We start from the raw sequence: 21,264 nt of genomic DNA, 5'->3' as shown, positions 1-21,264 counted from the left end.
GGCTGAAGTTGACTTACAGGGATCAGGTTAACACCTAGGGGAGGGTTGGCTGCCAGGGAGTTTACCCCCATCCAAAGAGAGGGCTGTCAGATTGCTCCCGCAGCTACAGCTACGTGGGACTAATTTTCCTCATCCCTGCAGGGAAAGGAAGAGGGGAGAGCTCTCCTCCCCCTGTAGCATCTTTGAATGAATGTAGGTCTTCTCTCTCAAGCTGCTGCTGCTCCTTTGGTTCCCTAAATAGTTACTGCACTGGTCCTTGCTACCTCACCCCTTTTTATTTTTCTCAAAAAGTACTGTCCCCTCTGCTGTTGACCATTGCACTCATAGTAGATGCTGCCTTTCTCAGTGGGGCGACTATGACTGTCGTTAAGCTGGATGAATAGCCCATTTTCTCTAAGTCTGCACCTGGGCAGCCTGCTGGGCAGGCTGGCAGACATTTCAGGTGAGGACTCTGGAGTTCAAAAAGACTATCATTTCTGGAGTTCTGTTATCTTGTGCGTCAGTCAGCAGATCTGGTCGCTAAATACTGTTAGTGGCAAATTTAGCTTTCTCCTTGCTTTCCTTAAGATTCTTTGAAATACGTATTTTTTTTTTACTTAGCAAAAACCATGTATGATATGCACATTACTCAGAACATGTATGTTGTCATACAAGTTCACCTTGTATGACAAATATTGAAAACTCCTGCTTCCTCTTCCAGTTGCTTCGTTGGCATTAGGAACTTGAGTATTAGATGACTATTATAAAATTATGGGGAGAGAAGATTTTTGATGTTTGGGGAAAAAAGTTGTAGTTGTTTTTATATCTGCCTTATTAATCACTAAATATTTTTCTTTTATTACTTTCCAGATACCAGAGTAAAAGGATGGTTTCTTCTGGACAATTACATACCTACTTTTATCTGCTCTGTCATATACTTACTAATTGTATGGCTGGGACCAAAATACATGAAGAATAGGCAGCCGTTCTCTTGCCGGAGAATTTTAGTGGTCTATAACCTTGGCCTCACATTGCTGTCTCTCTATATGTTCTGTGAGGTAGGTCTCCCCCTTAAATGTGCTCTGATCACCGTCCTGAATGGTGTTCCTAAATGAGGAGGGGCAGCTGTATTGCCGGGTGGGGTGAGGGACTAGGAGACCAAATACATTAATCCATTTTGAGTATGTTTTAAAATTGATTTTTCTAAAATGCCAGAGTTGTTTTTATAAATATGCCTTCTAGAATATCTAAAATAGAAGCCTTTGCTATTGATTGTTTTGTGATGCTTCATATTATATTCAGAAGTAGTTCCAGAAATACATTTATGCAGGCGGAATACAGGGTGGAAAATGAACAAAATGTGAAAAACAGATCTGTGAACATTTTATTATTAAGCATTTAATAAATACAGGATTTTCGTTTGGAGGTGGGGGAGGAAGGAAGTGGGTAGCAGTTGTGTTTGGTATGTTTTTTGGTAAGTTGGCCTCTCGCTTGATCTGATAACTGTAAATAGCTTTGAGATTTGACAAATTCAGTTTTTAAAAGCTAAGAGGAGTGTATGGTGAGATCTGCGTTTAAGATTTGAATGGTCTGTAAGTTTGAGCCAAATTACTTTTTTTATATAACTGGGATGTTGAAAACTATTATTTGATGATCTCAGAGGCAAACATTCTAGCTGAAATGAAAATGAAAGAAACTGGAATCAAAACTTAGGTCCTCCCTGTTTTTCATTGTTGTGTAATACAGGCTTTAAGGCTAATGAGGGGGGAGGAAAGCCGCCCTCCGAGGGTAAGCACAGTTTGTATACAGTTTTAGGGGAGGGACTCTACCTTACAGTACGAATGTCTCGCAACCCCAAACTATTGTTCTGTCTCTGGGTGGAGAATTTAGCCACATACAAACATTTGCAAGCTCTCCCATTTAGATTTTTAACCTTTTATTGTGGCTTTAATTCTCCAAGGAGTAGTAAAGAAGATGATAAGGGAAGGAGGGGGGAAATCAAAATGAATCTTAAAATTGGTGTTGAGAGGAAAGAACGAATTCTCCATTGCCTCAGCCCTCTCCATCCTGCCTCCCTGTCTGTGTGCATGCAGTTGTGTGCGAGAGTGCGTCTGAGTGGTTACACCAGTGCAGAACACTCTGGTCGTGAGAGGTATTGATTGCACCTGTGGGAGGTCTGGGCCTTGTTTGCCTATGTGTGTTTCATAAGCTGGCTAAAGAGTTTAGGAATAGAATGGTAGATGCTACTGTCATTATGGTTATGCTTGATACTCTGTGAAATGCTTACAACCCCCTTTTTCACTTTTTTCTGTCCTGTTCTAGAATGAAGGCAGTTTAATTAGCCTCCAAGATGGATATTGCAGGACTGGAGGCAGGGGCAGTGCATAGGAATGACTCCTGGGCCCAGCACTGTGCACATCTCTCTGTGTTCAAGGGACAAAACTCCAGCAAAGTGTCAGGTTTTTCAGAGTGAATCGTTTACTTTCCCATAATTGATAGATGATACAGCCATTTCCTTAAGAAAGCTTTTGTAGAGTTTATTGTTATGCATAGTGGTGTTCAGAGAAAAAATATTTAAGATTATTAAATCTTCTAGAAATTAAGGATCTGCCTTATGGGTTTCTCAAGCCCTGGAGATAGAGCCAGAACGTCGTAATTAACCTCTCAAACAGATCATTCTTGGTGTAAAGAGGGGAAGAACAGTGCTGTATAAATTGCTGCTGTGTGCATAAGACTGAATTTGGATGGTCCAGAAGCACTGTGGTAGGAAATACAGATTTTCCTCTGACAGCTTGCTGAGAACTAGACGTGACATTGAGCCATCTGAGCACTGGATGAAGAGACGTAAGAAATAATACAGTGGAGGAAAACAGTCCTAACTGACGATTTAGAGTACGCACAACAGTAATCCTAAGGAGGCAGTAATTCCTTAATTTAAATCCAGTTTCTAAAATATGTCCAGATTAGGTGTTCCTGAGTTGAAAAGAAGCCCCACATTTTACTCCTTGTTATAGGTATTTGCATTTGATTTTTGTGTGACTTTTTTCCCTGTATGTACATAAACCCATCAGTAATACCTTTATAACATATCCTTTGTCAAGTTTTTCATTTCCTCTTAGCTCCTGTTTTTTTTTTTCTTTTAACTAGGATTTATATTCCATTGGCTGTTAAAACCTAGGAGGGCAGTCATGGAGTTTTATGACAGAACAAACTGAGGAGGTCATAGATCCCAGTTGGGCCCCATAGTTCAGCGAAGTGTCCCAGGAACCATTTGCCTGTGGTCACACAGTTGGCAGAGTCTTGATTATTAGGCTTTATTTACCCTTCTGCTTATCTACATATTTGGGTCTGTAAGGAATTTAAAAAATAAATATGTAGTCATTGATAGTTCTGTTTATTTTATTCCGTGTGAATTCACAGCTGCCTTGGCAAAGTTCTGGGCTAATACAAACAAAAGTAGCTGTCACTTAAAGGAGACAAAGAGAAATCTTAAAATAAGGGAGATAACAAGGAAATGAAAGGGGGAGAGTCACTATGAGTTTAAAATGACCAGAAGCAGGAAAATAACTAAATGACAGTTTGAAAACTGTGAAAACAGAGTTTAAAATCTAGAAAAAGTCTACACTTGTTCATAGTTAATGTGGTTGATTGTAAAAGAGTAAAAGAGACTTGGATTATATACAGTTTTCTCCAAAAAACTTGGTGTTTATTTTCAGGAAAATGATCATAGATCCCTGATTAGAAGTATATTTGAACAGTGATGTGTTTTAGATTAAAAATGCAGGACTCTATGACAGGCCGTTTGGCTTTTACTTTCTAAATGAGGTGTTAATGAATCACAGTCAAGGGGCACCTGGGTGGCTCGGTCAGTTAAGCGTCTGCCTTCAGGTCCTGGGATAGAGCCCCTTATTGGGCTCCTTGCTCAAAAGGAAGCCTGCTTCTCCCTCTGCCTGCCACTCCCCCTGCTTATGCTCTCTCTCTGTCAAATAAATAAATACAATCTTGAAAAAAAATTAAATCACAATCAGTGGTGAAGGCTCAAATAAAATTTCAGGTAATAGAAGAGAAACAGCTTAGTTTGTGTTAGTTTCTCAGCATTGTAAATCTGTGCCCTTTGTAGCAAATGTAAAATTCTTGTGTGCCTTTTCTACCCTTTGAGATGGAGGGCATATTTCATCTTTATCAAAGCCCCCCATGTTTCCCCAAGCTACCTGTATGTCCCTGAGCTCCAGATTGAGAATGCCCAACTGTACAATGCCAGATGTGGCTTTTCCTCATGATGCAGTATATGTCCAAGCTGGACTCATTTCCATTGGCCCCTACTTCTTACTCCTTTTTAAACATGTCAAACATGGGAGTCCCACTCCCATGCTGGTATATCCTGGTATATAGGCAGCTGGTATATCCTGATGGGTGTGTCTGCTCTCCTCCTATCCATTTGGGTGTGTCTGCTCTCCTCCTACCTCTCGCCTCTTGTGCCCCTTCAGCTGGGAGGATCAAATTGCTTGGTTTGTTCCAATCCAAAAGGGAGCATCCCTGTTGATGGGCCTGAGTCTTGTGCACCGATCCTGGGACTCAGCAGTAGCTGCAGGGGAAGCAGGGTCAGTATTGAATAGGACACTAGGTTTTGAACTGTAAGAACTGCTGGCCCCTTTCCTCAGGAGGAGAACCTTTGAGCTTCCAGCCTGCACGTTATTTATAGTTCCACTCAAACCCCCCAACACCAGTTTCCTTCATTCTTCTGGTCTCTACCCCCAAGAAACACCCTCTTCTTTCAGACCTAGGCCTCCTCTGACAATCTCCATCTCCTTAAGGATTCTATGCAGTTCCCCTGGGAAGCCAGGAACACACGGAGTCAGGACTTGAGCTCTATGGAGCAGTGATTCTGTGATTTAAGCCTCTCTAGCCTTCCCACTGTTCTCAAGGAACATGATACATAGCTTTCCACTCAGGTGTTCCGCTGGGTGTGGCCTCAGCATCCTGTCCCTCACACACCGATCACTGGCTTGGAAGATGGCTGTGATCTCAGTGTTTCTTCCCTCTATTAATGTGGCTCCACCAAATGTTTCATGAGTACTGGGGTAGAAAAAAAGCAAATGCCTGAACCGTGGTTTTACTTTATTTAACCAAATCAGAGAATACAAATAAGATTGTTTTTTTGAGTACTTGTTTGTGTTTGTTCCCTTGCAGTTAGAACTGTCGGTTGTGAATAGGGTGAGAGACTTCAGACATCCAGAACATTTAAAATGCAATTTTAAAACAGTGATTGATAGCTGGATAGATGGATCTGGATTGGCATAGAACCAAAACTTCCTCTTTCTTCCCCTTTGTATTTCTTACTTTAAATTGTAATTTCAGAACTTCTTCAACATATGGAAAGTATAGTCACATAAATGATATCTATGTGCCTCACAAATATTGACCTTTTATTCTTGGTTTGGATTATTTGTTTAAAAAAGAAAATATTAGGGGTACCTGGGTGGCTCAGTTAAACCCCCACGTTGGGCTCACTGTTCAGCGGGGAATCTGCTTCTCCCTCTCTGTCTGCTCCCCCTGCCGACACTTTCTCTCTCTCTCCCATAAACAAATAAAATCTTAAAAAATATATTAAAATGCATGTGATAAGCCCTGAGTGTTATACACAACTGATAAATTATTGAACATTACCTCTGAAACTGATGATATACTATATGTTGGCTAATAGAATTTAAATTAAAAAAAGAAAATATTATAAAAATGCATCTGAAATACAGCCCCTTCCCAGATATAACTTTCTTCTGAAGTTCCTATGTTTCTTCTCTAAATATGTTTTTATACTTTCAGTACATGTGTATATTCTGGGAAATTTTTAAAATTTATGTTAATGGTTTACTGTTTATACTCTTTCAGATAGCTTTCTTTTAGTATTAAATTGTGAGATGACTCCATGTTGAATCATAGAGCTTTAATTTAGTTAATTTCTGTATTATTTCAGTGTTAGAATTTAGTATACCATTTTAGGAAGTTTTCTTTGCATGAACGTACAGATTTCCATTGATAGTGTTGTATGGAGGACTCTTGGTCTCCTTGTGCAAGTGTGTTGTTTTTTGTTTTTTTTTTAACTAGATACACCAGGACTTTAATGACTGAATCTGATAGTCTCTTTTCTTTTAGTGGGGAAATGTAACCCATTTTCATTTAGTGTAGTGATTATTTTGGAATAATTTCTATCACCTTTTTTGCTGTGTATATGTGTTTTCCGTGTCCTTTTTTCCCTTCTTTCCTATTTTCTGTTGAATTTTTGTATTTATTTTTTCATTTACCGATTGAATATTCATTCTAATTTTGTATTTTAGTGTTGCCCATAAGTTTTTAACATGCCTCCTCAACTTCATGAAGTCTACAGTGAATTCTTATTTCCACCCTCCTGAGTTACACAGGACGCTGGAAGTTCGCTTGCTGATCCCCCTCTCCTGTGTGTCTCCGTTGCGTTTCGTCCCAGCGTTTGTTGAATGTCCTGCACTGTCATCATCTTTGCAGTCAGGGCTTGCTCCTTGCTGTGCTCACTCCTGATCTGTGAAATCCATTCCTCCCTCTGAGGCTCCGTTTCCTTCTCCTGGAGTAGTTCTTTGCTGTGAAGGCTCAACTCTCAGTCTCTGAGCATCTTTTTTTTTTTTTTTAAATATTTTATTTATTTATTTAACAGAGAGAGAAAGAGATCACAAGTAGGCAGAGAGGAGATCACAAGTAGGCAGAGAGAGGGGGAAGCAGGCTCCCTGGGTTTAGGTTTTCTTTGTTGTTCTCATATGCCATCACCCCACGTTGGGTTCAGGCTTTTTATTTCGATTCTTGGAACTCGGGGTACGTCTGCATTTGGGATGCTTAACCTGCTGTGACTTGAGAGCACAATGTTGTCCAAAAGGATGATGTACCTTCTGATAAATTACCCTCTTGTTGTTGATCTTTCAAAGATAGTGAAGATAGTGAAGTACAGCATAGTTTATGATCTGTTTGTTAAAAGTCCTAATGTAGAAATTGTAGAAAATTACAACCTTTAGAGATCATTTAGTCCAACCTCATCTTTTTACCTAAAAACACCCAGGGCCTGAGGAACTTAGCAGGCTCACCTCAGGTCTTGGGCCTCGGTGGATGGCAGCCTAACTCATCCTGGCTCCCTGGTCTGGTCTTTTGCTTCCTAAGGAGAACTCTTCATCACAAAATGATGCCTCCAAACCCCTGTGCCGGTCTTTGGTCTTGAAAACCATGTTAACACTTAATACTTTTTTACATATAGAAGATGACAAAGCCAGAAGGCAGACCACAGAAAGGAAGTTAATAGAAGAAAAAGCAGTTTCTGAGAAGGGCTTTCAGTGAGAGTACAACAGCCACACCCGCTGTGGCATTTCTGAGGTCAGATCGGGTAGAAGAAGTTTAACCGTCTGTCTACGGGCCCTTGTAATCCCTTTGCTGCTTACCCAGCAGGAAACCTGTGGTTCCCACTCCTAGTTGCAGGTTGGAAGTACCTTAAGAGCTTTGTGAAGGCCCCTAAAGAGTCTGGTTTAATGATCTGGGGAGAGGCCAGGCAGTAGCAGGTTTAGAAGCTCCCCAGGTGGTTCTGTTATGTAACTAGAGTGGGAACCACAGCTTTCAGCCCGTGGTTCACAAGCTTTAGCTGCATTAAAGTCACCTATAAAACAGCCTGTTGCCATGCCACCAGGCTTCACACCCAGAAATTTCTGATTCAGAAGGTCTAGGGTAGGGCTTGAGATTTTTGTGTTTCTAACGAATTCTTGGGTGATTGTGACGCTGCTGGGTTGGGAACTACACTTCGTAAACCACAGTATTCAGTTCTCAAAGGCTCTGTGATCATGACTGAGAGGCCCTACCTTGATGGTGTACTCCCAGAGTTTGTTTTTGTTTTTAAAGATGTTATGTATTTATTTGACAGAGAAATCACAGGTAGGCAGAGAGAAGGGGGGAAGCAGCTCTCTGCTGATAGAGGACACTGAGGTCATGAGATCATTACCCCTGAGGATCAGGGCCTGAGATCATGACTTGAGCCGAAGGAGAGACCTAACCCACTGAGCCACCCAGGTGCCCCACCCCCAGACTTGATTCTGGGGTGAGCTCAAGAATTTCCATGTCTTAGATTCAAATTAAAACCACATTGAGATACCACCTTACACCAGTTAGAATGGCCAAAATTAGCAAGACAGGAAACAACGTGTGTTGGAGAGGATGTGGAGAAAGGGGAACTCTCTTACACTGTTGGTGGGAATGCAAGTTGGTACAGCCACTTTGGAGAACAGTGTGGAGATTCCTCAGGAAATTAAAAATAGAGCTTCCCTATGACCCTGCAATTGTACTACTGGGTATTTACCCCAAAGATACAGATGTAGTGAAAAGAAGGGCCATCTGTACCCCAATGTTCATAGCAGCAATGGCCACGGTCGCCAAACTGGAAAGAACCAAGATGCCCTTCAATGGACAAATGGATAGGGAAGATGTGGTCCATATACACTATGGAGTATTATGCCTCCATCAGAAAGGATGAATACCCAACTTTTGTAGCAACATGGACAGGACTGGAAGAGATTATGCTGAGTGAAATAAGTCAAGCAGAGAGTCAGTTATCATATGGTTTCACTTATTTGTGGAGCATAACAAATAATATAGAGGACAAGGGTAGATGGAGAGGAGAAGGGAATTGAGGGAAATTGGAAGGGGAAGTGAACTATGAGAGACTATGGACTCTGAAAAACAACCTGAGGGTTTTGAAGTGGGGGGGTGGGAGGTTGGGGGAACCAGGTGGTGGGTATTAGGGAGGGCACAGATTGCATGGAGCACTGGGTGTGGTGCAAAAACAATGAATACTGTTACGCTGAAAGGAAAAAAAAATTTCCATGTCTTGGAAGTTCCCGTGTGATGTTAATGCAGCTGCACTGGGGAACACACTATGAGACCCAGGGTCAGTCTTTTTATGTGGGATACCAAATGAGATCAGGCACAAGGCAGGCCACCTCAGATTTCTCCCCATCTATAGTATGCCAATTGGCCCCCAGAGAGAAAGTCACCAGGAAAACTCAAGATCACTGTAGGCTTTAGGAGAAAGCAGGAAGCTACGGTTTACATGGACAAGGAATAGCACCTCCTAGGTGTTTGTCTAGGACATAGTGTGGACATGCACAGGTGTTCAAATTAAACCTTCCCTCTGGACTGTCACAGTGGGTCCTTAAGTCTCATCTAGGCCAGGTGTCCTCACTGTAGACAAATGAGGAAACCAAAGAGAGCTGGTGATACAGGTCTGTAACCTAGAGCTGGCATGCCCCCTGATTCTGGGGTCCTTTCTGTGACACTGCAGATTTCTGCTTTGTGGATCCAGTGGATGACACAGCAAGAGGAGGTAATGAAGGCAAGGCTGGCTAAATTATCCTAGGTTTGACAGCAGTGGTTCTTGGAGTGCGGTCTCTAGATCAGGAGCATCAGGATCACCTGGAAACTTGTTAGAAATATGAATTCTTAGACCCCACCCCAGGCCTACTGGATCAGAAACACTCCCCAGTGATCCTCATGCCCATGAGGAGATTCTGGTACAATACTCTCAACGTTTGGGAAGTGCTGGTTTAGGGAAGGGCTGAATTTGTGAAGGGGTGATCTCCCCTGAGACTGCTTGCGGGACTGAGCCTGCTGTCAGCTTGGTCAGGGCCTTGGGACAGCCCAGGGCATTGAGAATTGAGGGCCAGCTCAGTAGGGCAGCACCCTGGAGTGACTTCTGGTCAACCCCTTGTGAAACGGAGACTCTCCGGTATTCACACTGCCCATCATCGTGATTTTTGCTGAGGATCAAAGACCAAAGTTGCATCAGCCAGTCCAAGGTCAATTGTCACAGATTCCAAAACAAATGAAGTTTAAGTGAGTAGGGCTTTTCTGATTTCTGATATTGTTGGTGATGGACTTCTTCCTTTTTTCGTTTTAGTTAGTGACAGGAGTATGGGAAGGCAGCTACAACTTCTTCTGCCAAGGCACTCGCAGTGCGGGAGAAGCAGATATGAAGGTATGGTCTCTCTCTGTTTTAAATAGTTTTTTTTTTTTTAATAAATTGCGCAAAGACAAAATGGCTTATATCCTCACCACCCAAGGTAATTCCTTTTGACATTTTTAAAAACCCTATTTCCACATGAAAATTTGAACATGAACGGTGTAAGAGGAAAACTAAAGTTTCATTTAATAAAAGTAAGCCCTGTTAATGGTTTCCAGGAAGAGGCACCTGGCGGGCTCAGTTGGTGGAGCATGCGACTCTTGATCTTGGGGTTGTGAGTTTGAGCCCCACGTTGGGTAGAGATTACTTAAAAATAAAATCTTGAAAAAAAGTTTGTTATTTACATTTTGGGGGGGGACAAATAACTACATGCATTTTTCAGCACTTATATAAACGGGATCATAAGAATAATGTCTTAAATGCTGTAATCATTCCTGAAAGTGCTCTCTGAGGGTGGTCTTTTGATTCTTACTTCCACTCTGAGTGGGTTTTGTTGTTGTTGTTTCGTTTGTTTTGGTAGAGAGAGCACGAGGAGGAAAGCAGCAGGCAGAGGGAGAAGCAGGCTCCCCACTGAACAGGGAGCCCAATGTGGGGCTCCATCCTAGGACCCTGGGACCATGACCTGAGCTGAAGGCAGACGCTTAAGACTGAGCCACCCAGGTGTCCCCAGTGTTTCCTTTTAAATGAAAGGCTGCTGCTTTAAATTCCGATGGGCATTCATTTCCTTAAAACTGTGTGGCATATTTAACTGGGCAGGGACCTGACACGGAAAGTTCTGATTCCTTTTCTTCTTTTCCTCATATCCTGGCCCCCTGCTCCCATGCCAGTCCCTGAAATAGCAGCGCCACTGAGGAGGTTTTTCTGTGCTGATGGTTTTGTAGGTCCTTCTGGAGGGAATAGACAGACTTCAGGGATTTTTGAACTTTGATCCTCTGGATTTTGTCAGTCTTGAAAGACGTCCGTGCCACTTTTAAAATTTCCCCTGTCATCATTCCAGACCTCCCCCAGCTTCCCCCCACCCCCCCTACCCCCATATTCTGTTAATGACACTCAGAATGACCAGAGCTCCCAGCCTCTGAAGGACTCTAGGAGCCAGTGGGGTGCTCAGGCTTCAGGAGAACCTGGGAGTCTGGAATGTTAGTAAAACACGTCAGGGGTGATATTCCAGAAAAACCGTGATGGTCTCTTCCTCTTAGATTATCCGCGTCCTCTGGTGGTACTATTTCTCCAAGCTCATTGAATTCATGGACACCTTCTTCTTCATCTTACGGAAGAACAACCACCAGATCACAGTCCTGCACGTCTACCACCATGCCACCATGCTGAACATCTGGTGGTTTGTGATGAACTGGGTCCCCTGTGGCCACTGTAAGTCTTACACGGTGGGGCGGGGCGGGGGGGGCAGCACTGGGAACATGTGTGAGCATAGAGGCTGAATTGAAACCAAGGCTTTTAGTGAAGGTGCTATTTCTGTGGATTTCTAGGTCAAACACGGGAACTTTGTGTCCCAGTTGCATTCATGATAGTTTGTGTGGCCTGTGCACTCAGTAAGCTGACAAAACCTTTTTCTGGCTGACTTGGCAAGGTGAGGGAAATACCAAATTCCCAGCCTGGGGCGTACAGGGAAATAGGGACAGTGTCCTCTGTCACAGAGGACAGCTGTTCCAGGTTATTTCTAGCCATTGTTTCTTACAATTTGGAAGTTGTTTGGCTGAGAGGGGCAGGCCAGAAAGATGGAACCACACCACTGAGGCAGTCCCAGGGAACAAGACTAATGATGAAACAAGCTTTAGCTAAAGAGCACAGGAGGAGGTCTGCACATAATGCTGATATAAGGAGCCTGCCTTGTTCGCTGAAGCATGTTAGCAAGGCATCTTCAATGGCAAGCACCAAAATTTGAAGTAAATTCCCAAAGACATATCTGTAGTTTTTAGAAAGCTTATGGTCTGAGGTCTCTCATAATTTTCAGAGATTAAGTTGTCTCCTTTAGGTTTAGCTTAGGAGTTCTAACAGGTGTCCTGATCAAAATTTCTGCCATCCAGCACTGGTGAATTTGAGAACTTTTGGGTCTGTTCATTGTGTTTTTTCCCTAGGATGGCACTGCCCTGAATTAACCAGCCCACCAAGATTCCCACAGTCATAGAATTTTAGAACTAGAAAGGTGACTCGCCAAACCCAGCTCCCTGTGGTTTGGGAGGAAACTGACATAGTAGAAGGTTTGGTAGAACTCGGTTTCCAGTGCGCCATCCCCCCCATGTGTTTTTCCCACCGTCACACTTCATGGCTCTGGATTATCTGATTTAACTTCCTAATAGGAACAGTGTCTCTTTACATTTTCAAAGAACTCTCAGGGTGGCAGATTTTAACTGGCCCCACTGGGCCCAAGAGAAACAACTAGGACCTGAATGTGACTTGTCCAAGGTCACCCAGCCAGTTATGTGATAGCCAGAAGTAGAGACTCCCTCCCTGAGCCCCTAGCCATGTACACCTCTGACTGTGTGGGAAAGCTGGCGAGCTCTGTTGGGTTGCCCGCTGTGGGCGAGGAGGACAGAGAGGCTAAAAAAAGAACTGGTGCTTCTACTGGAAATCAAAAGTATTCGATAAAAGAGGAGTCTTTTATCTCTAAGGAACTGGACTCTGGATTGTATTGTTGAAAAAAATATGTGGTCTCAGCAGTGCAGTCCTGGGGAGTAATGAGGAGGCCAAGGCCTCTTCCAGCTCCAGCAGGCGTGTCAGCCGGCCAGCTCTGAACGTCCTGCCCATCAGCTGCCTTCCCCAGGCCTTCAGCACAGCAGCCTGAAGTGCCCGGCCCGTGAAGAAAACCAGCTCGCTCTGGGAGTTGATTGGGGTTCTGGCAACAAAGCTGTGAGGTGGTCTCCTGACTCCTGTGTTAACATGCATGCCTGGCAGCCCCAGCTGAGCCTGGCCTTAAAAGCACCCCAGTCGGCCTGCCCCAGTGGAGAGGGAGTTCTGAGCACTGCTCCATGCGGTGCTTACCAGCCCCTATTTGAACGCGTCTGTTTTCCAGATTTGAAAGGAATCTTGTTCCGTGTAGAACACTGATGCATTCTCCTTCCCAATCCCCCCTGTTTTTCAGCGTATTTTGGCGCCACCCTTAACAGCTTCATCCATGTCCTCATGTACTCGTACTACGGTCTGTCGTCCGTGCCCTCCATGCGCCCGTACCTCTGGTGGAAGAAATACATCACTCAGGGGCAGCTGGTAAGTCACTCAGCGCCTCTCTCCAGGACTCGCTGCCTGGCAGACCGCTCTCCCTGCCTTTATTCACTCTTACTTAATAGTATCTAATGTATGCCTTCCCCACCTTTTCTCTTTGATCCAACATAACTACCTGCAGCCCGTGGAGCAGAGAATGTTCTTACTTCCAGCTGATGCGGAAACTATATCTGTGGGCACGCAGCTAGTTGGGCTATAGAATGAGGACAGGAATCTAATTTCCTGACTTCAAGTTCAGTCCTTTGTCCTTAATTTGTGCACAAAGCATGTGTTGCCTGGGTGTGTTTCCTGATTATAATCCAGAACCCAAAGTGACCACTGTGTCCTGTGTTCCTGGGAGTTTTCGGAGGACCCAGGAGTCCTGAGTGCTTGTAGCCATTAGGCAGTGAGGGTGTTGGTAAGATCAGTGCCCGGTGACCGCTCAGCCCCCGTGCAGCGAAGCACCTGTTGGCGAGGATGGCACCTGCTGTACTTCAGATGACAGCCTCCTTCCTGACGTTGACCACGAGGGCCCACCCAGCCATTGTTGGCACTTGGTGATTATGTCCTACTGTCCTTTCTGAAGCTTCCCTGAGTTGTCAGGGTATGAACGACACCTGTTTCTCTCCCTTTGTGAATTCTTTCATGAATTAATTACTGTTACTACTGATGTGAAACACTGACATTCGTTGAGTGTCTGGCACTCATGCTAAGTAAGCAGGTTTACATGGACTAGTCCAGTAGCATCCCATTCTGTGGATGAGGACACTGAGACAATAGGCCCAACCCAGCTGACTGAGGGGTGTAAACAGTAAAGTTTCAGCCCCAGCCTTGCCTTATCAACATATTTTTCTAAAGAATCATGCTGATTCCAGTCTTCCCAAGTCAATTGTGATTTTTCAATATTTAAAAATAACAGTCTGGGAAAAAAAATCTGAGATCGTCTGAGCTACTTGCGTGTTTGACATTTCATTATCACCTCTTTGCCAGCTGCTCTCTAGTCCTTGTTAATTTTTTTCACCCACCTGTGAGGAAGGATAATTGTTCCTTAACCTTCTCGTTACGCTTGAGAAGTGATGTGGAGATCGATTTATACCACACAGCCGTGGCCTGGCAAAAGCAGAATTTAAAAGAACAGACTGGGGACATTGGTCTCCCATTAAGCTCTGCCCTTTGAGGTAGAAGATTGCACCCAGTTTGCCTAGATTTATTTTAAGCACCGCTCCTAGTTATTCCTTAGCCTGGAGTACTTACCTTAAAAAAGAGAAGAAAGCGGGGAGGGAAGTAAGTTCTGTAGAGAAACCCTGGGGGGGGGCCAGAAATCCAGTGGGTAGAACCCTGCCCCCTGGTGGTGGTATTCCTCTTGAAGAGTCACCCTCCAGTAGCCACACCTCATTGCAACCTTTCCCGTTCAAGATTTATTCATCAAAAAAGAAAAAAAGAGATTTATTCATCAGAAAAATCTGGACTTAGCATTATATCTTGGTAGAAGTTTAAATCTGTTGATCAGCCTTCTTCAAACCAAAAAGGTACATGGGTAAGAAATAGGAAGTGTTGGGGCACGTGGGCGGTGCAGTCGGTTAAGTGTCGGGCTCTTGGTTTCAGCTCAGGTGGTGATCTCAGGGCAGTGAGCTCCAGCCCTGCACTGGGCTGCATCCTCAGCAGGGAGTCTGCTTGAGGACTCTCTCCCTCTTCCTCTGCCCCCCTCCCTGCTCACACACTCTCTCAAATAAATCTTTAAAAAAAAACAGAGAAAGGGGCACCTGGGTGGCTCAGTGGGTTAAAGCCTCTGCCTTCGGCTCGGGTCATGATCCCGGGGTTCTGGGGTCGAGCCCCGCATCAGGCTCTCTGCTCGGCGGGGAGCCTGCTTCCCCCCCTCTCTCTGCCTGCCTCTCTGCCTACTTGTGATCTGTCAAATAAATAAATAAAATCTTTAAAAAAAAATAAAAAATAAAAAAACAGAGAAATAGGAATTGCACATCCCACAGCAACATCACCGGTTCTCTTTAAACATACAGCCCACACACCCTTCCTTTCTCCCTTAAAAATATAAAGCAAGCAAAAATTACTTTGCATCTCTCTATACAGGGTCCCTAAAGTTTGTGTGTGGGGCGGGGGTGGGGGGGTTAGGTTTTCCTTTGTTCCCCAGCTTCATTGAGCTGTACAAGACCTGTAATGTTGTGGGGAGTATACAGTATACTGATAGGGTATATGTGTGGATTATGAAATGATTGGGACAGTAACACCCAGTTCACACCCACAGTCACTCTGCATAGCTATGGGGTTTTTTCTTGCGACAAGAACTTTTATTATCTACTCTTAGCAACTTCCATGTATACTATATAATATTGTTAACTATTCTCCAAATTTTAGAGAAGGTGGTTTAAGTAGAAGGAAGGGGAGGAGAATGTATATGACAAAGGCACATATATAATTTAGGAGAAATTTATGCATGAATGTACGCTTAGTGTCTATGAAGGGACTTCACCTCCAGAAAGGCCTGTGAGTGTCTTTCCATGGACTCGGCGTGCTGGGTGGAGAGCCCATCTGGCGTGGCACCTTGTCGGTGCGCCATGGCTGTGCTGCTCAGCTGTGTCCCCTCTCTCCCGCCAGCTGCAGTTTGTGCTGACAATCATCCAGACCAGCTGCGGGGTCATCTGGCCGTGTACGTTCCCCCTTGGGTGGCTGTACTTCCAGATTGGATACATGATCTCTCTGATTGCTCTCTTCACAAACTTCTACATTCAGGTAAGTCTTGCTCTTCCGTGGCAGTTGGGACTTGTGGCCTTTTCGGCAAAGACCCTCCTCTGTTCATTTAAGGAGGATGACCTGTAGAACCCCTCCTGCGTGCCAGACAGCAGGCTCTGGTTCAGTCACAGTGACAGGGCAGCCCCTGCCTTTGGGGGGGGGACTACTGCCAACACAGGAGATGCTGGTATCTGTCCCAAACCTCCAGAGTTCTAGATCTTTGGCAGAGGAGCTGGGGATTCACGTGGGAACGCCGCGCTGTTCGGCAAGCTCTGTGTTGCTTTGCTCACAGCCGACTGCAGGCATGTGACGGGAGAGTTCCATCAGCAGTCCCGCAGCCCCGTCACCCTGAACTCTGGGACTACATAAAATGTCTAAAGAAATGGCCATCACAGCCCTCAGCTGCAGACAGATATCTGCCCTTTCGTCCCTGTTTCCTCACACCTCCACTGCTCAGGTTTGGAGGCTCCATTCATTCCCAGGTGCATGATGGAAGGTCAGTTTTACTCACAGAAGGGTCCAGTTAGGGCAGATTGTCTCCACTGGATTACTTTGTGGCTCCCTGTTACCCTTGGGTGAGATGTGTTCCTGCCCCCATGGGTAGCATCCAGTTCCAGGCAGGCACCAAAGGTCGGGAGGCCAGGCAGAGGCCACGGATATGGAGACAGTAAGGTCCAGGGGGGTTGAGCAGCTCCTTGGGGGCGTCCCACGTGGCCATGCTTGTGCCCCCCTCACACCTTTCATCCCACCCTCTGGGCGTGGAGGCACATTCCAGGGAGCTGCCCCATGGGGGGGTGTACCCACGTGGGACATTCATCCACATGAGGGAGGACGAAGGCTGGGAGCTGACAAAACTGAAATCACTATTCTAACTGCTTATGGCAGCGTAGCGCTGTGTACATACAGGCCAAAGCCATTGCCAAAGTCCCGAGCAAATCCTGAAGGTGAGAGATGGGAGTGATAGGAGAGGTACCACAGAGTGGGGGAAAACAGTGTGGCCATGTGACCCCGATACTCTGTAACACCATCCAGATACAGAGAGGGCACGGCCAGGGGAAGTGTACTTTGAATTTTCTACTTCATTTCTAGAATAGCCCTTACATTGCAGCCCAGACCCCTGTGAACTTACCTCAGGCGACGCCTCAGAAAGGGAGGAGTGATTGAAACCAGTGGCAGAAAACATTCCCAGGGTTGCTTGAGCACAGACCTTACATCTCAGTGGCACTGGGTCCTAACAGGAATCTAGGCTTAGAGTTAGGAAAGCAGGGCGCCCCCACCCCCCCAGCAGAGCACCCTGTCACACGGCCCTGATTCATTTCAGACTTACAAGAAGGGGGCCTCGCGGAGGAAAGAGCACCCGAAGGACCACCAGAATGGGTCCGTGGCTGCTGTGAACGGACACACCAACAGCTTTTCTTCCCTGGAAAACAATGTGAAGCCAAGGAAGCAACGGAAGGATTGAAACCGAAGAGTTGAGAAACCTCCAAAACCCATCGTCTGATTGTAAGCACAGTATGAGTTGTGCCCGATGCTCGTTAACAGCTGCTGTAACTTGTCCGGCCTACAACAGCGTGATTCATGTAGGACCTCCTTCATCGTTCAAAACCCCTTGAAAATGTATACAGATTATACACGTAGGCATAAGATTTAACATTTCTGGGCTCTCACCGACCCCTGCGCTAGACTGTGGAGGGCGTATTATTGTAGTATACGACACTGCTGTTGCCTTATTAGTTATAACATGATAGGTGCTGAATTGTGATTCACAATTTAAAAACACTGTAATCCAAACTTTTTTTTTTTACTGTAGATCATGCATGTGATTGTAAATTTGTACAATGTTGTTACAGTAGAGAAACACAACATGCCTTAAAATTTAAAAAGCAGGGCCCAAAGCTTATTAATTTAAATTAGGATATGTTTCAAGTTTTTATTCATTTTTTAATAGCTCTGTTTAGGAAAAAATCAAAGACCGTAATTTATGAAACTAGCGTGTGACACATAATTTCAAGTGACTTGTACATGTGAAATCAGAAACGGCACCTTCAGTTTTGTAATATTGGCTTTAAATCAGGCAGGCTCAAATCTAGTGGAAGGTCAGTTTAACTTTTTAACAGATCTTATTTTTTTATTTTGAGTGCCACTATTGATAATGTAAAAAAGGGGGGGCTCTAAAGGAGCCTTGATGAAACCTAAATATATATTCTTTGTCTTCAAGATTTTAGAAAGTATGTAGGATGAGTAGGACATTTAAAATTTCTGAAGTGCTAAGTGTTTTTATACAGGAAACAATGCCCACTTTGCTTTCCACTTGCGAGAGAGAGGGTATGTACTTTTCAAAAGAGATCATAGAATACCATTTGACAGAATCCCATAGATGAGCAATGGGGAACTGGTTGCCAGGGTCCAAATTTGGATTGGTTTCTGTACTGCTGTCTGTCTTGACACAAACTTCTTTTAAAATGTGCCTAGCTTATAAAAATGAATAAAGGGGGAAAAGGGGACCTTAAAAAAATTTTAAGGTAAAATTAAACAGATAGCTACTACGTAAGAGAACTGGGAAATTGGGTAGAGATAATTTGTTTCATGTAAATCTAATAGTACCTGTAATTTTCTTTTTCTGCTTAGAATCTAAAGATTTGTGTAGAACTGCTTATTTAAAAATGAGACTGCTTATCATAAAATTGTGTCTGTCACCCTTGAGGCAGTGGTCAAACAGATAAGGACTATTTGCGTGTCATTTTAACGTGTTGAAATTTAGTCTCTGAATACCTTCTCCATGGGGAGAAAAAACAGTCATTGAACCACTCGTGACACATCTTAGAAGGTCATCGACAATGTATAAACTAATTGTTGGTTTGGTATTTATGTAAATATCAGTTTATCATGCTTTAATTTTGCACATTCATATTATATAGGGAGCCGATTGGTTCTCTTATTAGTCTTGTGGGTTTTCTGTTTGGAAGGAGTCACAGCATCTGTTTACATTTACCTTATCAAATCTAGAATGTGTATATTTGTAAATGTATGTCTTCCTAGGTACTAGTTTGCAAATGTCTTTACATATTTCAATACAGAAACTATAACATTCAGTAGTGTGCTGTCAAAGTGTGCTTTAGCTCATCTGGATATACCCACACTGTTAAATAATGTCTAAACATTAATCATTAAAACTTTTTTGATTACCTGTGCTCGCATGTTACATGGTTTATATGCTGCTGATTCGGACAGACTGGAGGAAAATCCAGTCTTCACCTTCTAGGAACTCACCCCAATAAATGTAGATAATTCAGATGGAAAGGTTATTCTGTAGCTCAGCTCACATGAGGAAGGATTCCCACATAGTGAGGTGTGGTGGTGGTTTCTCTGGTCCCCCAAAGGTCCCAGCTTTCCAAACATGCTGCTTCTTCCACTTTTCTTTACCCCTTCCTCCCGACGCTTTTGGCTGTTAGTTATTTTCCTTTCCTAGGTTTATACCAGAGGTCTGCAAATTTTTTCTGTAAAGAGCCAGATAGTACGTGTTTTAGGCTTTGCAGTCCATACAGTCTCTGCCCCACTTTAGACTATACCATTGTGGCATGCAAAAGCAGATACAGACCATATGTGTATGGATGGTCATGGCTGCGTTCCAGTAAAGCTTTACTCGCAGAACAGAAGGTCTGCAGCCATAATTTGCTCACCCCTTCTCTAGAGTCATGAGAGCCCACATTATTCCCAAAACTCTACCACTTTCTTTGCCAAAGACCGTTTTCTGCACCCCCCCCAACCCCCAGCCTGCCACAGTCTGACATACAGGTCCAACCATGTACGCATGGAGTCATGACCTGAATGGCTGCTGTCCTTCCATTTCCTGCATAACACACGGTCCCCAGCATAGGCTGGATCTCACTTAGCTTTTGAGTGCCTTCTAATTTGTCATTACCACCTTAAAAATGTCATGTGAAACTGCATTTAGTTTTTGGGTACTGTCTGAAAAATACAGAGGACTGCTAGGGTTTTGGTGGTGATAGTCCTATCCTTGCCCTTCCCCTCTAAGTCCAGAACACATTTTAAAAAGAAGACCTAAAAAAAAAGAAAGAAAGAAAAACAGGACCCAGAAATCAGATAAGTAAGAATCAAAATAGTTCATCTCTTAATGGAAAGACCGGATTGGTGATGCTCAAACCACAGCAGGATTTATTACCCTGGCCGATAACCCTACTGATGCAAACTTACCAGGGCTGGCCCTCCCACAGCAGTGCTTGGTGGCATTTGTTAGTCTAGGAATGAACTGGTTATTAAAATATTTTGAGTATCAGCCCAGTCATGGGCCCACCGTAAACTACATGCTCCTTTGCAGTGTTGTATTCTGTCCTGATGACGTTGTCACGCCAAGAAAATACACTCGTATCTCCCCATCTTGGCAACCGGAAGGTTGTCGTCCTCCCCTCAGAGAAGTAAGTGGATCAGAGGGCAGAGCAAGGCCAGATGTGTCCCCTTTTCTCTCTCTCACAGGAAGCAAAAGGGCAGGTTTGCCCACCAGGATGGAAAGGGGAGGATTCACATCTCCCCTCTTTTTAGCAGCCTGGCCATGCATACGGAACGGCGGTGTAGCCTAATGTGAGAAGCACAGCTTGGGGCCTGATTGCCTGGTTGGACTTCCACCTGTGTAACTTTTAGGCAAATACAGTGCAGATGCCCTTGGAGCCACATCAAGCACAGAGTAAACCCTCTGTGTAAGCTATTCCCTTCAAGATTGTGTTCTGTGCAATCCACCCCACTGGTCTCTTAAAACTCTCAACTATTGTTTTGCTATTTCCTGGGTTGACCTCTGTCGTAATCCTATCAAGAAAAACAGAAAAGGAGGTTACTTTGGTGTGACACTGTGTTGAATCAAGAGCTGGAAAGAAACCAGCAATCGTTAGCAGTCAGAATGTTGATCACCTCTATCGTTCCAGATTTTACCAGCATTTTACATTAAAGTCACCATGCCGGGGTTTCTAGAAGCTGCTTTATTTTCCCTTGGGAAGGTAGGGGCAGTGCTCAGGATCTGGTCCTCGGTCGTTCAGGGATTCTCCAGAGTTCCGACAGCAGCTCTACTGTGTGATCCTCTTTGAAACAGGTGTTCCCACTATCTCCACATCAGTCGTAGACTTGAAGTACTGAGCAGGTGTTTTTCTGCCGTCTTCATTTGGAAGATGCTGTGCTTATTGGAGAAAATAGAAGCAAAATAGTGGTTGCCCTTACGTATACCATCAGTGACTAATTCTCATTCAAGACACCATTTTAAAGCTCATTTTTTGTCATCTTTGACATTTTTATGA

General features: G+C 44.2%; 1 protein-coding gene across 2 annotated transcripts in view; it reads left to right on the top strand.

Annotated features, from left to right (window-relative positions):
- The window catches only part of ELOVL5 (ELOVL fatty acid elongase 5), a 66,833-nt gene extending 47,681 nt beyond the window's left edge, over positions 1-19,152 (top strand). For both annotated transcript variants that reach the window (XM_080805840.1, XM_080805839.1), the window contains 6 exons: positions 850-1,037; positions 9,935-10,012; positions 11,194-11,365; positions 13,095-13,219; positions 15,827-15,961; positions 17,283-19,152. In XM_080805840.1, coding sequence (XP_080661966.1) covers positions 850-1,037; positions 9,935-10,012; positions 11,194-11,365; positions 13,095-13,219; positions 15,827-15,961; positions 17,283-17,423 — 839 coding nt within the window. In that variant the 3' untranslated portion in view covers positions 17,424-19,152. The remainder of the gene's footprint in view (positions 1-849; positions 1,038-9,934; positions 10,013-11,193; positions 11,366-13,094; positions 13,220-15,826; positions 15,962-17,282) is intronic.
- Positions 19,153-21,264: the final 2,112 nt, after the last annotated feature.

This window comes from Martes martes (assembly GCF_963455335.1).
Source record: "Martes martes genome assembly, chromosome: 6".
Classification (NCBI taxonomy): Eukaryota; Metazoa; Chordata; class Mammalia; order Carnivora; family Mustelidae; genus Martes; species Martes martes.
Note: the sequence above shows the minus strand (reverse complement) of the source record. Positions and strands in the feature narration are given on the sequence as shown.